General features: G+C 42.2%; 1 protein-coding gene across 1 annotated transcript in view; it reads left to right on the top strand.

Moving 5' to 3' along the window:
• The window catches only part of JADE1 (jade family PHD finger 1), a 64,857-nt gene that overhangs the window by 20,190 nt on the left and 29,593 nt on the right, over positions 1 to 15,074 (top strand). The window contains exons 2-3 of the mRNA XM_018560292.1: positions 794 to 873; positions 8,529 to 8,686. Coding sequence (XP_018415794.1) covers positions 794 to 873; positions 8,529 to 8,686 — 238 coding nt within the window. The remainder of the gene's footprint in view (positions 1 to 793; positions 874 to 8,528; positions 8,687 to 15,074) is intronic.

Below are 15,074 nucleotides of genomic sequence, written 5' to 3'. Positions count from 1 at the left end.
GAGGACTATCCCGAAAGAATCCAGGTGGACCGACTAGCATAAAATTGCATATTGGCTGAAAAGTTTTTACTAGGAAAATGTCAACGCTTGGTCCAGTCTAGACTTTGGTTATTGCCTTTCAACATTCTTCTATCTTGGTCTGTAACTTTTGGTATCCCTCACAAGCTTTTGACATCAGTTTCAGCTGCTTCTGAGATTATTCAGAATTCATTGCAGGTGCAGCTGACCTGTATTTTTACCTGCTTCAGATGCTTTTGCATTGCCAGGTATTATTTTAACAACATATTAAGTTACTTTTCTAATTGTACTCCCATGTTAAAGCTTATATGAGATTTTTGTGATTGTGTTTACATATACTTTATTCAGGGTGCTGAGAATTTGTTAGAAGTAAATGCAGGTGTTGTGATGAGAACTTTGTAATGGCTATTTTGTTTTTTTGTATATATTCCATTGAATATCCTCTTAGAAAGCAAGGCTGACATTATATATCATTTTAGGCACATATTAAATTGAAAGCCTTTCAAGGATTTGCGCAAATAGCCCTTGAATAATAGAAGTACAAATTTGTAGGAAGTGTTCACAAGTCATAATTTTCAAGGGTTCTTTGACAAAATGCCTTAAAGAATAAAATGTTATGGGGGAAAAAGAGAATAGAATTGTTTTTAGATAATGGGAAGAAAAATGCTTAACAATGGATTTCAGTGTATACAATATGTGGCCTAGCTTTTTCTTCACGTTTTGCTCCTGGTGATGTATGCTTTTAATGTTTTTTTGTTTTGTTTTTTTGTCTTAGGCCTATCTACATCTTGGTCACAGAATTCAAGGTCTCGTCATGGCAGAAGCTCAACGCATGAAGACCACAAACCTTCTGAGGTATTGTTTAATTTATTTAGGACACTGTATATGTAAAGTACTGTGAAAAATATTGTAAAGTAAGAATGCTTTCAAAATATATATTTTTATTTATTTTTATCAATTTTACAAAATGCAAAGTGAATGAACAGAAGAAAAATCGAATCAATATTAGGTGTGACTACCTTTTTGGCTTCAAACCAGCATCAATTCTTACGTTTGCACAAAGTTGGGGACTTTGTAGGAGTAAGGTGCCCATACACCTTACGATTTATCGGCTGATTTTCGTATGCGATCAACTTTTCGTCCGATAATCATATGTGTGCATAGCAGCGCCCGACTGACATTACTGTACAATCGTACGACTTTTGACAGTCAAGCATGTTTGAAAACTTTGCTAGATCGTACGATTTTCGGAATGTTGCTGGTGTTTCCGTCCGTCAAAAGTCGTACGATCTACACTGCGCTCCCGCTAACGAAAATACGGCAAATCAATTACCACATTTCGTCCAGGTGCTTTTAGTTAATTACGGCTAAATTAATCGTGCGATCATCGGGGCAGGATGGGGCTGTCTTACGAAAATCGTACGACTATTCGATCATCAGACGAAAAGTTTCGTCCGATAATCGTAATGTGTATGTGCACCTTTTAGAGTCCCGTGTATGATTAACCAATTATGCTAAGCAGGTGCTAATCATCAGTTTCAACTGTAGGTTGAAACCGAGTCATTAACTGAAACAGCTGTGTCGGAGACTTAAAACTGGGTGAGGAACAGCCAAACTCTGCTACTAAGGTGAGGTTATGGAAGACAGTTTTATGTCACTGGTCATACACCATGGCAAAACTGAGCACAGCAACAAGACACAAGGTAGTTATACTGCATCAGCAAGGTCTCTCCCAGGCAAAGATCTCAAAGCAGACTAGGGTTTCAAGATGTGCTGCTCAAGCTCTTTTGAAGAAGCAAAGAAACGGGCAACTTGAGGACCTTAGACACAGTGGTCAGCCAAGGAAACTTAATGCAGCAGAAGACACATAATGCTTCCCTTTGACATCAGTAGATTTTGAGCAGTGCCGTCAGTACTGAACTGGTGGAAACCAGTGGGACTCGGGTATACTGATCTACTGTCTGGAGAAGTCTGGCCAGAAGTGGTCTTAATGGAAGAATTGCAGCCAAAAAGCCATACCTCCGATGTGAAAACTAGGCTAAACAACTCAACTATGCAGGAAAAAATAGGAACTGGGGTGCAGAAAAATGGCAGGAGGTGGTCTAGACTGGTGAGTCAAAATTTGAAATATTCGGCTGTAGCAGGCGGCAGTTTGTTCACTGATGGGCTGGAGAGCGGTATAATATTGAGTGTCTGCAGCAACAGTGAAGCATGATGGATGTTTCTTGCAAGTCTGGGGCTCCATTTCTGTCAATGGAGTTGAAGATTTGGTCAGGATCAATGGTGTCCACAGTGTTGAGAAATACAAGCAGATACTTATCCATCATGCCATACCATCAGGGAGGAGTGTGATTGGCCCCAAATTTATTCTGCAGCTGATCAACGACTCAAAACAAACAGCCAATGTTCTTAAGAACTATCTTCAGCGTAAAGAAGAACAAGGAGTCCTGGAAGTGATGGTTTGGCCCCCACAGAGCCCTGATCTCAACATCAAGGAGTCTGTCTGGGATTACATGAAGAGACAGAAGGACTTGAGGCAGCCTACATCCACAGAAGATCTGTGGCTAGTTCTCCAAGATGTTTGGAACAACCTAACTCCCGAGTGCCTTCAAAAACTGTTAAAGTGTACCTAGAAGAATTGATGCTGTTTTGAAGGCAAAGTGTGGTCACACCAAATATTGATATTGATTTTGATTTCTCTTCTGTTCATTTTACTTTCCGTTTTATTAATAGAAAAAAAATAAACTAACACTTTTTTATTTGTGAAAGCATTCTTATGTCACAGCATTTTTTCACACCTGCCTAAAACCTTTGCATTGTACTGTATGTCAGGACAAAAAAAAAAACCATATGCAGTATATATCACTACAATACATGTACATTTCTCTTTTTTCTGTCAATCCCTATTTATTAAAGGTATTAACGTTATACAAAAATAGGAAGAACTGTATAAAAACATGTCATCACAGATAAATTACAAACTTTGCAAGAACATGAGAAATACAAAAACACAATTTCAAGTTAGCAATAAACATACAGCAACGCCTTCTGATTGGAAGTCATTTGAATACTAGGTGGCCTATCTGGAATTATGTGACAGAAAATCAGGGATATAACAAATAGATAATAGAAATATTTAAATAGAAAAATAATGGTTGAAAGAACAAGTGTAAGAACAGGGTCACGATGGTCCAATCATCATCATCATCATCAAAGAAAACGCCCCTAAAAACTATGCATGTAGATTTACACAATACTCGTTAGCTATAAAGCACAACAAAGCCCCAAAATTACTAAATTGAAAATCATGAGCAGAGCATTTGCTTGAATTCTATAGAATCCCTAAAAACTAGCCAGCAGGACCTTTTCAGTCCTGTTTTGGTCAAACGCCAACAGGTCCTCCATAGGGTAAATTTCATTCATTATCTGAGCCCATACCATGTACATTTTTCTTTAAAGATCCTGGCAGAAATGCATTGGGCACCTAAACTTTGTGGGCTAACAATTTCTTTACTGACTGAAATTGCAAGAATGGTGTTAGCCCTCAGTTGTATTTTGATAAATTACAGACCCCCCTCATTTCCACAAAATAGGGGGGGGTGATTTTGTAGTCCAAGATAAGAAGTGGGTGAGCTGATTAGACACCTTGAAAAGTACACAGAACACAGAAAACTGTTTGTTTTTTCCATTAATGCAAAACTCCATGCAAGCTGCCAATTACACTATTAAACTGTGTATACATTTATTGCTGTTTTCTGCCAAAGGATTTGTAATTCTGTATCCATTTTACACAGTTTTAAAGCAGAACTCCAGGATTTTTTTAAATTAACCCTTGCAGTTTGGCTACCCTTGCACTGAAAGGCGTAAGTGCTTGTTTGTTTCCAGGAGTTAAATAACAGATATACTCAACCAAATCTCCGAGCTGGCCAGCTGTCATGGTGGTCCCTCTAGCCTATCCCCTCCTCCGCATCACACTGGAATGTTCCTCAGTGTCCTCATTTATTATTATTATTATACAGGATTTATATAGCGCCAACAGTTTGCTCAGCTCTTTACAATATAAGGAAGACATTACAATTCAAGACAAGATGGTAAGGAGGGCCCTGCCTGTGAGGGCTTACAATCTAGAAAGTATTCAGACCCCCTTCACTTTTTCCAATTTTGTTATGTTGCAGCCTGATACTACAGTTGTTTTTCAATTCTTTTTTCCCCTCATTCATCTACACTCCGTACCCCATAATGACAAAGTGAAAACATTTTAGAAATGTCTGTGAATTTATTAAAATAAAACTGAAATATCACATGTACTTAAAGAGTTATTAAACCCTCACGTTTTTTGGGAAATATACTGCTAGCAAGCAGTAGATATATGCAAAAACTTTAAAAAAAAACCTTTTGAAACAGGTTTAAACTTACCTTTGTCTCCGCCGTGCGCTCCCATCCGAACATCTGAAGAGTCTCGGGCGGCCGCAAAGGATCTTGGGGCAGTTCAGATGTTCGGCCGGGAGACGAGAAGAGACACAAGTCTATGGAGCAGCGTGCACCAGCACAGACTCCGATCGAATAAAGAGGCAAGATTTAAGGTATGTCCTTACACTAACATTGGATGGGGATTGCCTTTTAATGCCACTTTAAGTAGTCAGACCCCTTACACAGTACTTTGTTGAAGCACCTTTGGCAGCAATTACAGGCTTGCGTCTTTTTGGGTATGACACGACAAGCTTTGCACACCTGGATTGGGACATTTTCTGCCATTCTTCTTTGTAAATCCTCTCAAGCTCATTCAGGTTGGATGGGGACTGCCTGTGGACAGCCATTTTCAGGTCTCTCCAGAGATGTTTAATAGGGTTCAAGTCAGGGCTTTGGCTGGGCCACTCTAGGACATTCACAGAGTTGTCCCTAAGCCTGTGTTGTCTTGGCTGTGTGCTTAAGAATACTCCAAAACTAGAAATGTGTGGACTGCATCATTAAGGATGAAGATGGTATCCTTACGTTTTAGAGCGTCCTGCGTCATCTATACCTAAAGTTACCAGCCTGGCCTCCATAAACCCTGAGCCTTTTAAGACGTTTCCAGAGCATTTACTTCTGCAACCAGTTTTGTATAGTGATTGTCCTAATGCAAATAAAATATTTTCTTTTCTAGGCCTTTGCTATTGCGGTCATATCCCACTGCCAGACCTCAGGTGTATGTGGAGGACCCCCTGACGGCAGCGGATTAGCTGCTGTCACTGTTTGGCCGACAATTTTCGGCCTGGCTCCTTCTACATAAGTTAATTTAAAAATTGTCTTTTGGTGAACAGAAAGGTGTCAGCAGGGCCACGCTGCTCAATTTCCCTATTGACAACAAGAACCTTTTTCTTGTACTACACAGACACCAGGTTATCTTGAGGCCCAATGCCTCTTTTCTTCCCAAGGTGACCCATTAATACATCATTGTTCTCCATGTCCTACTCCACAATATCCACAAGAAGGTTTTGGATGTGGTACCTGCTGTTCGTGTGGTGCACGCTGATCACTCAGCTACAGCTCCCTTTAGACCAGCGGTCTCAAAGTACCGGCCCGTGGGCCAACTCCGGCCTGCAAACCGGTACTAAGTGGGCCGCAGCCAGCTGACAAGTCGTGCACATGGTCACGGGCCGCGTGCCCGACTTGCGGGAGCAGCTACACGGTCTGCATCTCCGACGGATGCAGGAGACCGCAGAGCTGCTCCTGTCAGCTCCAGCCGGAGCTCTGTCAGTTCTGAGCTCAGGCCAAATGATGGATCATTAATAAGGTCTAGTGCAGACCTTATTAATGATCACCATTCACTATCCCTGGATAAACAATTGTGTAACCACTGATAGTGACAGATTCCTAACTACATGTGATCCTTTCACATATGATTACATGCGGTGTGCAGGCGTGTACATGCAGCAGCTGTCACCCGATCATTAATTTGAATGGGTGGCAGTTGCCACTTGTAACATATGCAGACATTACCACTAGTACCGTATATATTAGCGGCCCCCACGGGACTAAAAAATTTGTCCAGTGGCCCCCGACTAAATTGAGTTTGAGACCCCCTGCTTTAGACAGTATTAGTCATTCCGGAAGGTCCCTGTAGGGGGCAGCCTGTTTCTCATTCCATGTGAATATCACCAGGTGGATTTGTAATCCATTTAAAGTGCACTACACTAGGTTAGTTAGTGCTTCATGGGCTTTTTAGCATCAGGCATCTGTTTCTCAGATTTGCAAGGCTGCCATCTGGTTTTCAGTTTAAACATTTAAGTTTTATCATGTATACTTTTCAGGTCTCATCTGATGGAAGCTTAAGGCGGCTCTGTTAACCTGTTGTTTTTTGTGGGCCTGTTGGGGCCCCTTCACACCTCTGTGTTGCAGTAATCGCATGATACCGTGTGATTAACGCATGGTATTGTGTGAATGAAGAATTGTTTTCTTCTTCAGTGGCAAAGTCTACAAGCTACTGATCATGTTTAAAATCACTGACATCTGTGAATCCATCTGTCCTATCGGTCTCTGGAAGAATAAACAGAACTTGGGAGAGAGAGATCCTAATATCTGTGTACACTGGCCCTCTTGTATGAAATCACTTGCTTTCAGGACCCACACACTCAAAACATAGGGCTGTTCCAGCAGAATAGACATGAGGCAAGTGTCCTATAATACACTGTATGTGTGCTTCTACAGCAACTATGTAGACCTCCTTTTATGAGGTGGCATTATATGCTTTTATCTTGTGCTTGCAGTCCAGTGACAAACTGTGAATCTGATTCAGAGTAATAGGCAAAATTGGTTATACGATTTAAAGAGTCAATCCACCCAAATTTCACATTTCAGTGTTTGGTAGATGCTAGAGAGTTGAAGCGCCTGAAAGTTTATTATATCCATCAGGGACTCTATTGGTATGATCTATGTGCTTATGTACCTGGGTTTACACGTGTGCTGTGCCCAATAAGAGGGGTTCCGACTCCCCCTGCTGGATTTTTTCTTTTTTCAAAGTTGATATTATTGAGACTGCAACAGAAGATGCTGCAACATGCAAAGTTGGGCAGAATCATGGAAAACTACCATCACCACTTTTAGACAACCTTCCATCACCCCCCATGCTAAATATTTTAACATGTATACCTTAAATCCAGGTTCTTCTAACATGTCTTGTGAAATCATGGACCCTTTCTCTTTTGTTCATTCATGGGTGGAGTGAACAGAGCTCATGTAGTGACATGCAAGCTATATTCTATCAGCCTGGGAGCCCAGGCTGCGTGATCATATACCCTGGATGTGTAGTTAAGGGAGTGAACTGGAGAAGGTAAGATGGAATACTGTAGTAAAAACAGTTTTGTTTTGTTTTGTTTTTTATTTAAAAAACAAACCATGTTTGGCAGTGTAGTACTAATAATAATTTATTTGTGAAAAAAAGAGTTCTGTTTTTTCTTTTGGGAAGGCTAAGGGCTTGTTCACACCAATTTCGGTGCGTTCCAGAGCGTCAGCTGTTGGAACGCACCGCAATCGCTCACAAAACTTCCCCCTTTATTCTTGGGCTGGAGGGGGCGTGGTTGTGGTGCATTAAAGTCAATGGCACCTCAGCCACGCCCCCCTGCCCACAGTGTGATTGGGCGTGTGGCAAAACATTGCCTGCGTTCCGGTCCACTGCAAACGCAAAAAATAGAGCATGCAGCTCTATTAAAGAGTTATCATCCACCCAAGTTCCTTTTAAGCTGACCTTTCCCCCCTAAACTATGGACCACATACATTCAGCTCTGCATTGTGATGTGTAATCAGGTTATATGTATAAATAAAAATGTTAACTGAAAGATTCCTTTGTGAACTTACATTTTTATGTATTGTGCTTCCTACTTTTCTCTGCCTTCCAGCTGCCCCCTGGGAAGGCCAAGTCACCAGGGACATATTGGAAGTAAACTGCGAGACCTCAAGGGAAAGGAAGCTTTTTCTTTTCTTTTTTGCTTAGTTACCATGGAGATATGTAAACAAAAAGGTTCCTACCTGGAGTAGGTGCAGCACAGGATCATCCAGTGTATCATCATGGGAGAAGGGAAACCATTCCAGGAAGTAAGGGAGAGATAATCCTCTGCCCTTACTGCATATGGTCACCTGGATATGGTCAGTGCACCTAAAAACCCTAAAGTATGCAGTTAACAATAAACATATTGTTCTAATTTGCCATATCACAACTGTTTTATTAGTGCTTTTATTTTATTTTTGATTATTCAGGTGAAGTTCCTTTTTAATTATTAAAGTACAAAAGACCATTTCCAACATGTGAACTTGTACATATTTGTTTTCTACTTAGTTCATTATTTTTATAGCTTTACATTTATTTTCATAGAGTTTTCCTCTAATTCTTATCCATGTAGCTGACGGGAGGATTGATTTTAATCCCAGACAGCTGTTGCTTGGCCCAGTGGAATAAGCCTTTACAGTTAATGTCCACGCTGATGATCATGTTGGTCCTGCCAGAATTGTAATGTATTAAAATGTTAATCATGCAGGTGTTCCGAACAGACCTGATCACTGCTATGAAGCTGCACGACTCCTACCAGCTAAATCCAGAGGACTATTATGTACTGGTAGATCCATGGCGGCAGGAGTGGGAGCAAGGTGTGCAAGTGCCTGTGAACCCAGAGTTAATCCTGGAGCCAGTTGCCAGGTAAGAGTATAGAGTGTGAATTCTAACACAAGACAGCAGCTGATTATGCACACAGGAAATCACAAAATGCTCCGGCTATTTATTTTGCATGGTGAAGCATATACTCATAAATCATGTTGCTCATTGATCCTTTTTAAATGCTGGCTGTAGCCTGCTGTAATTGCCAGGTCCTATTTCTGCTGAACTGGAACTGGTGCATTTTTTAGAGGGGAGATCAGGCCATAACGATAATGCATGAGGATTTGCTAAAAGGAAAAGTGACCAGTAAGGGTTTATTTATTAGAAATAAGGCCTCATGCACACAATCCCCTAAAGAAGACACAGGAAACTGAAATGAAACTCTGTGCCAAATCACACAGGCAAACATTAAAGGGGTAGCATTTGTTCGGCTTTTGCTAATTGAAACAGTTGCGACCATACATTATTATGGGGGTTCATATATAGCAACAGACTTTTGGTATGCAATTATTGAATCTTGTATTTTTGATCTTTTAAATAGAACTTTTGATTGAGCTTATTCAAGAATCTGAATATGCAGTTGTAAATGATCATAAATATGCCAACTTACCTATAAGATTTATATGTATCCCCTTTTTTAACCTGAGGATGGCTCTAGGCACTGGGAAATCAAAGGTGAGGGGTCATGTGAAATATTGATCTGTTGGCTGCCTGTACATAAGCTGATAACACTGATCGAGTGTGTTTTTATAGTATCACATGATAGAACCTTGTAGTTAAGTGACCCTGTCACCACAAGGGCACTTTTAGCTAAGAAGTCACCTGAACAAATGGGTGTTTTATACTTTTCTTTTCTGGCAGCCTGTTAATTAAAAAAATATCGCCACATCTCCACTGCGTGGCTGCTTCAATTGGTTCCACAGCAGATGGAGCGGGGAGCAAGTACTCTGCACACTCAAAAGTGTAGAATACTTACAGTGGCTTTAGAGCGGGCCACCAGGAAGATAAGTATATAAACGCTTCTTTTAAGGTGACCTGTTGGCTAAAGGTTACCGTGGCCCTGCTTTTGAACCTGTATGGGAGGGATGCTATAGTAGAAGGTAATCTCTCTTAGCAATCCTGTCACTGGAGTTATTACAGTAAACTCCCCATTATCCGACATTCAAGCAACCGGCACTCTCAAGCAACCAGGTTAATTCCGTCATGGGTCTTAAGGGGTTAAACAGATTCCCAGCTCCCAGCGTCTTTTAGCCCCTCCTGCGGGCCCAGGATCAGCATGTCCAGTGATCTCCTCCCCTCTCTATTACATCACTTCCAGTCCCATAGCTGTCATTGCTTGGCTTCTGAAGCCAAGCAATAAGCTATTGATGTGCGATCTGCACTTCAATAGCTTATTTAAAGTTGAAAGGTGACAATAGGGGTCATTTGGACCACCAGTATCCCCGTAAAGGGGACCTGTCGCCACCAACATTGTAAGCCCCCCTATGTGATAGAAATTAAAGTAAAGTTAAACAAAAACAGTTTTAAAAATAATAAATGTAGAAATAATGAAAATATTTTTTTAAAGGCCCCCCACGAGCATGCATGTCTTCACATACACGCGCTGGTGCGCCCATGTACAAAAACGATGATCGCACTACACATCACTACGTATCACTGCGCACGCCAGAGTGAGAGCAATAATTCTAGGGCTAATATTTATGTGTATCCCTAAACTGATGACCTGTGGGGGCTTTTAAAATGTCTACTGAGTTTTTGGGGTACTAAAGTTTGTTGCAGTTTCACAGCCACACACAGTTTTTAACCTGGGCACGTTGGGTATCTATTTACTCGTAATAACCTCTTTTATATTGTACAAAAAAAGGAGTTTCATATAGTATTTTGGGGCACACAATTTAACTTCAGTGCATTTTTTAAAAAAAATTGGGTTTTATAATAAGTTGCGCTAATGTCGTGCAACATTAAATTTTGCAACTGCCACCATTTTATTCTACAGGGTCTTTGCTTTCAGAAAATATATCATGTTTGGGGGTTTCAAGTAACTTTCAGGCCTAAAATGAGGATTATAACATGTAAACAAAAATATGAAAGAAAAAAAAGGCTTTGGTCATTAAGGGGTTAATTGCTAAGGAAATTCTCTTTTTACATCTTGCTGTCAGCTGGTGGCTAGATTCCAGCAGAATGTAAACAATTGGGAGCAATAGCCAGCCTGCTACTTGCTATTTCAAATTGCAATGGCAGGCTGGCTATTACACCCACTCACTGAGCAGAGGAGCAGACCTGAGAGAGAAGTTTACTCTATGAAGTGGCTTTTTATGCTATCCCAACATCAATAACACTCCAAAAATTTATTTTTTGTTTCTGTGTTGCCATCATCAGTCAAAATTTGTACTGTGTATTGCCTGGCTTAAAGGAGAACTATGAGGTGAGTGCTTTTCACTCCCCTCATAGTTCTAGCCGATCTGTGACAATGAGACAGATCACAGGCCGGCTCAGTACATCGGGAGGTGGGCGAACACATACCGGCATTCACTCACCTCTCGATCCTGTCACAGCTCTCTGCCGTGACAGGGTAGGGGCTGGATTCCCCGCTCCGATCCGCCAGCGCTGACTGGCGGAACGGACGGGGGAGGGGGCGTGTACAGCTGGCTCTGCCTCTAGATAGGCAGAGCCAGCTGTCAGTCACGCAGCTGGGCGGATCCAGACATAATTGTCGGGATCCGCTTCAGCTGCGGCGTCTTAGTAAAATGCGGCGTCTCAGTATATCGCGAGCTGTAAATCGTGGTATACTGAGCTTAGGGTGACGGGAGGACGCTAGTTTGTGTCCTCCGGTTACCCTAAGGAGAACAATTTTGCTATTGCTCTCACTCCGGCGTGCGTGGAGATACCCAACATGTGTAGAGCGTTCGTCGTTTTCATACGTACCCGACGCGTGTTTACGTGGCGACGCGCGTGCTCACGGGGCGGGGGACTTTTAATTTTTTTTTATTATTATTAGATTTATTTTAATTTAAAAAACTTTTCTTTTTTTTTACTTTTGACTGCTATCATATAGGGGGGCTTACAAGCCCCCCCCATGTGATAGCAGATGGTGGTGACAGGTACTCTTTAAGGTGATGCTGGGGGTCCAAAAGACCCGCAGTGTCACCTTTACACTGGAAATAAGCTATTGAAGTGCAGATCGCACTTCAATAGCTTATAGCTGGGCTGCAGGAGCCCAGAACTGACAGCCCAGGGACCGGAAGTGATGCAATCTGCATCGCTCCCGGTCCCATAGAACGGGGAGGGGATCGATGAACGGAAGTTCGTCGACCTCCTCCCCAGCTCCCCGCGGACACCAAGGAAGCCGGTAATAGAGCCCGGGAAGCACGGCGGCGGTGTCCGGTGAGGGGGGCGGCCCCTTCTACGGGACACTACTTCTAACACTTCCACGCCCCCACCCGCCTGCAGTGTGATCGGATGAGTGGCAAAGCTTTGCCTGCGTTCCGTTCCAGTGCTAACGCAAAAAATAGGGCTTGCTCTAGAGCAGTGGAACGGAACGCAGGCAAAGTTTTGCCACGCGTCCGATCGCACTGGGGGGTTGTGGAAGTGGTGCCATTGAATTCAATGCACCGCCACACCCCAGAACGCAGGGGCAAGATCACAGTGCGTTCCAGCAGCTACCACTCTGGAACGCATCGCTTTCGTTGTGAACAAGCCCTTACTACATTTGAACAAAAAGTTGTTTGTATTTATTGACTTTAACAGCCCTGAATTTATCAACTTTGTGCTGTTTTTTATTTGGACCGTAGTTCACCTTTTGGCCCCATTCACACTGAGCGATTTGCACAAACGCGCAATTTGCATTTTGCGCGATATCGCGCAAATGGTTGAATTGAGCAACCTAGAATCGCGGCAAAATCCGCTCCAAAAAGGGTCCTGCTGTAGCGACCCGCGACGGACAGAGCCCCATTGAGATGCATTGGAGAGCGATATCGCGCATATTACCGCACGATAAATCGCTCAGTGTGAACGGGGCCTTAAGGTGGCTCATAAAGGATCTTACAAATAACATCAAAGACTGTCACTTGCTTCACATTGACTGTGACCAAAGCTACAATGTATACGGAGTCATTAGCCCCCTTCTTTCTTTTTTTGTTTTAATTGCTGCTTAGCACAGCAGGAGAATACACTGAGATTACAAAGGCAACCAGATCAGGGAATCTACACACAGTACACCCACAGAGGTGACAATTGTTTTACCCTTGGATGCCATAACATTTCTCTGGAGTGCATTTTGCAACAAAATGTTACTCAATAGGATTGTGATTGGATGATATCATCACATCGTTATTTTTTGTTGAATAAAACGTTCATTTTTGCAGTATCTTACACCTGATATGGTTACAGTCATCCTAGACAAATTGATCCCCAGTCGAGTACCCCGCCCCCCGCTGGGTGTGTAAGGTGAAAATCAATGTCTAATTTCTAGTCGCAGTTCAGTGTTGGATGCACTTTAAGAGACTGCACACTGGGAAGTGATGACTGGAAACAGCAGTCTACAGGCAAGCGTGGGAAGACAAATCAGACTTTTTGCCAGTATATTATTTCACATTCCTGTTTGTTTAGAAGGTTCCTGAGGAGATACAGCAGATGTTTTACCTGCATTTAATTACTTATTATTTTAGTTTTCCTTTCACTGTAACCCTCTGACATAAAAGGGATTAGGTTTCTCAATCAAATGCTGATAATGGCACGGCATCTAGAGAAGGAATAGCTGGATTATGATGGCTACACCTGCAGGTTGTAGTACATATCTGAAAAGCCACACAGAGACTGTATAGAATGTAGTCAATGATTGGTATTTTTTTTTTCTCCGGGACTCCATGTTCATAACGCAGTAATGTTACTAAATTTAAAAGGTTTATTATTTTACATGAATGATCTGCAGCATGCAGGTGATCTTCATTAGGAAACATTTGTAACAAAAAAGGAGAGGTATAGAGAAAGATGGGGGTTTTTGGTGGCTCCAGAAAGAACAAGTCCAATAAACATCAGTCTCATAGAAGTATAAAAGATATACATTTATTAAACAATATATAATAAAAGCATTAAATATGCATGAAAAGATAAAAGCGTATACCTCAGGGGAAAAGATATACTTCCTATCACCCCCTATACACCACAATTGAGATTTTTGCCTAAATGATCATAATCTCATACATGTGAGGAAATAGCATCATAATATATTAACAAGGCAACTCAAAATGAGACAGGTATTGATGGATTGTATCTCAAGTGGAAAGAGCAAAGCTTGTGGGGGTGATATGTTGCTTGCAATGCTAAAAAGGCACTGCCTGTAAGCTCAACGCGTTTCGCGCCAATGAGGTGTTTCTTCAGGAGCGGGGAGAGGTCCCTTCAGTGTGAGGTCAGCAAGTGCTTGGCAATTGCATATAGCGGGCCAAGGGCATGTGAGCCCAGGGTGGAGGAGGATGGAATAATCACAGCCAAAGCAGGCCTGGACACCATAAGAAAGAAGATGGAAGAGTGTCCACATGAGGAGATATAGGGTCTAGGGCAGCTGAGGGGAAAGATCCTCCACCTAACACCGCCGATGTTCATAGGGCCGTTGCCAGCCCTGCACCCCTTCCCTTTGTTAGCCGACAGAGCCACTTGGGGAAGGGGGGAGGAGTCTGGTGACGTCTATGTCCGTGACGTCAGCGGATCTCCGATGGAAGACCCGGAAGTCGGCGGAGAGGTGAGTACCGATCAAAATAATTAACGATTAATCGTTAATTTCCGCAGCCCTAGAAAAAAGAAGTCGGGTCGAAACCGAAAATGTTTTTTATTCTAACTTTTTCAATTTTTTAAAATATTTTATTTTTTACTTTACGTTTAGGGGCTTCGGAGAAATATTGGGGCTATAAACAAACCCCTGATATTTCCCTTTTTAAAATAGAAAAAGAAATTGAAAACACGGAGTCCACAATCTCTTTTTCTGCAGCCCTTGTTATCAATGAACAGGAATCCTCCATACTGAGTGTTCCTGTTCATTCATAACATGTGGAGATAGTATGTTTACTATAACCACAATCATGAATGAACAGGAGGTGATGTAGATCACTCCCATTCATTCATAATTGAGGATACAGTAACCATACCATATCCTCAATTATTTACAAACAAAGAGAGAATGGATGCACGACTATCTCGGCCAGAAAATGGCCAGTGCCATTTTCGACCGATATTTTGAGGTGCATCCCTATTTAAGACAAATCCGCACACACTCACACAGAAATACTCCCCCTGGCTCTTTCTCTGCCACCTCTCTCCTGTCCCATCATCTCTGAGTGCACTAACACCCAGCTCCTCCCCTGCCACCTCTCTCCTTCCCCGTCATCTCTGTGTGCACTAACAGACCCACACCACCCCCCATTCGGTTTTCACCGCA

The sequence above is a fragment of the Nanorana parkeri genome, unplaced genomic scaffold (assembly GCF_000935625.1).
Source record: "Nanorana parkeri isolate BGI_ZX_2015 unplaced genomic scaffold, ASM93562v1 scaffold446, whole genome shotgun sequence".
NCBI lineage: Eukaryota > Metazoa > Chordata > Amphibia > Anura > Dicroglossidae > Nanorana > Nanorana parkeri.
The sequence above is the reverse complement of the archived record's forward strand: the minus strand, read 5'-3'. Positions and strand labels throughout refer to the sequence as shown.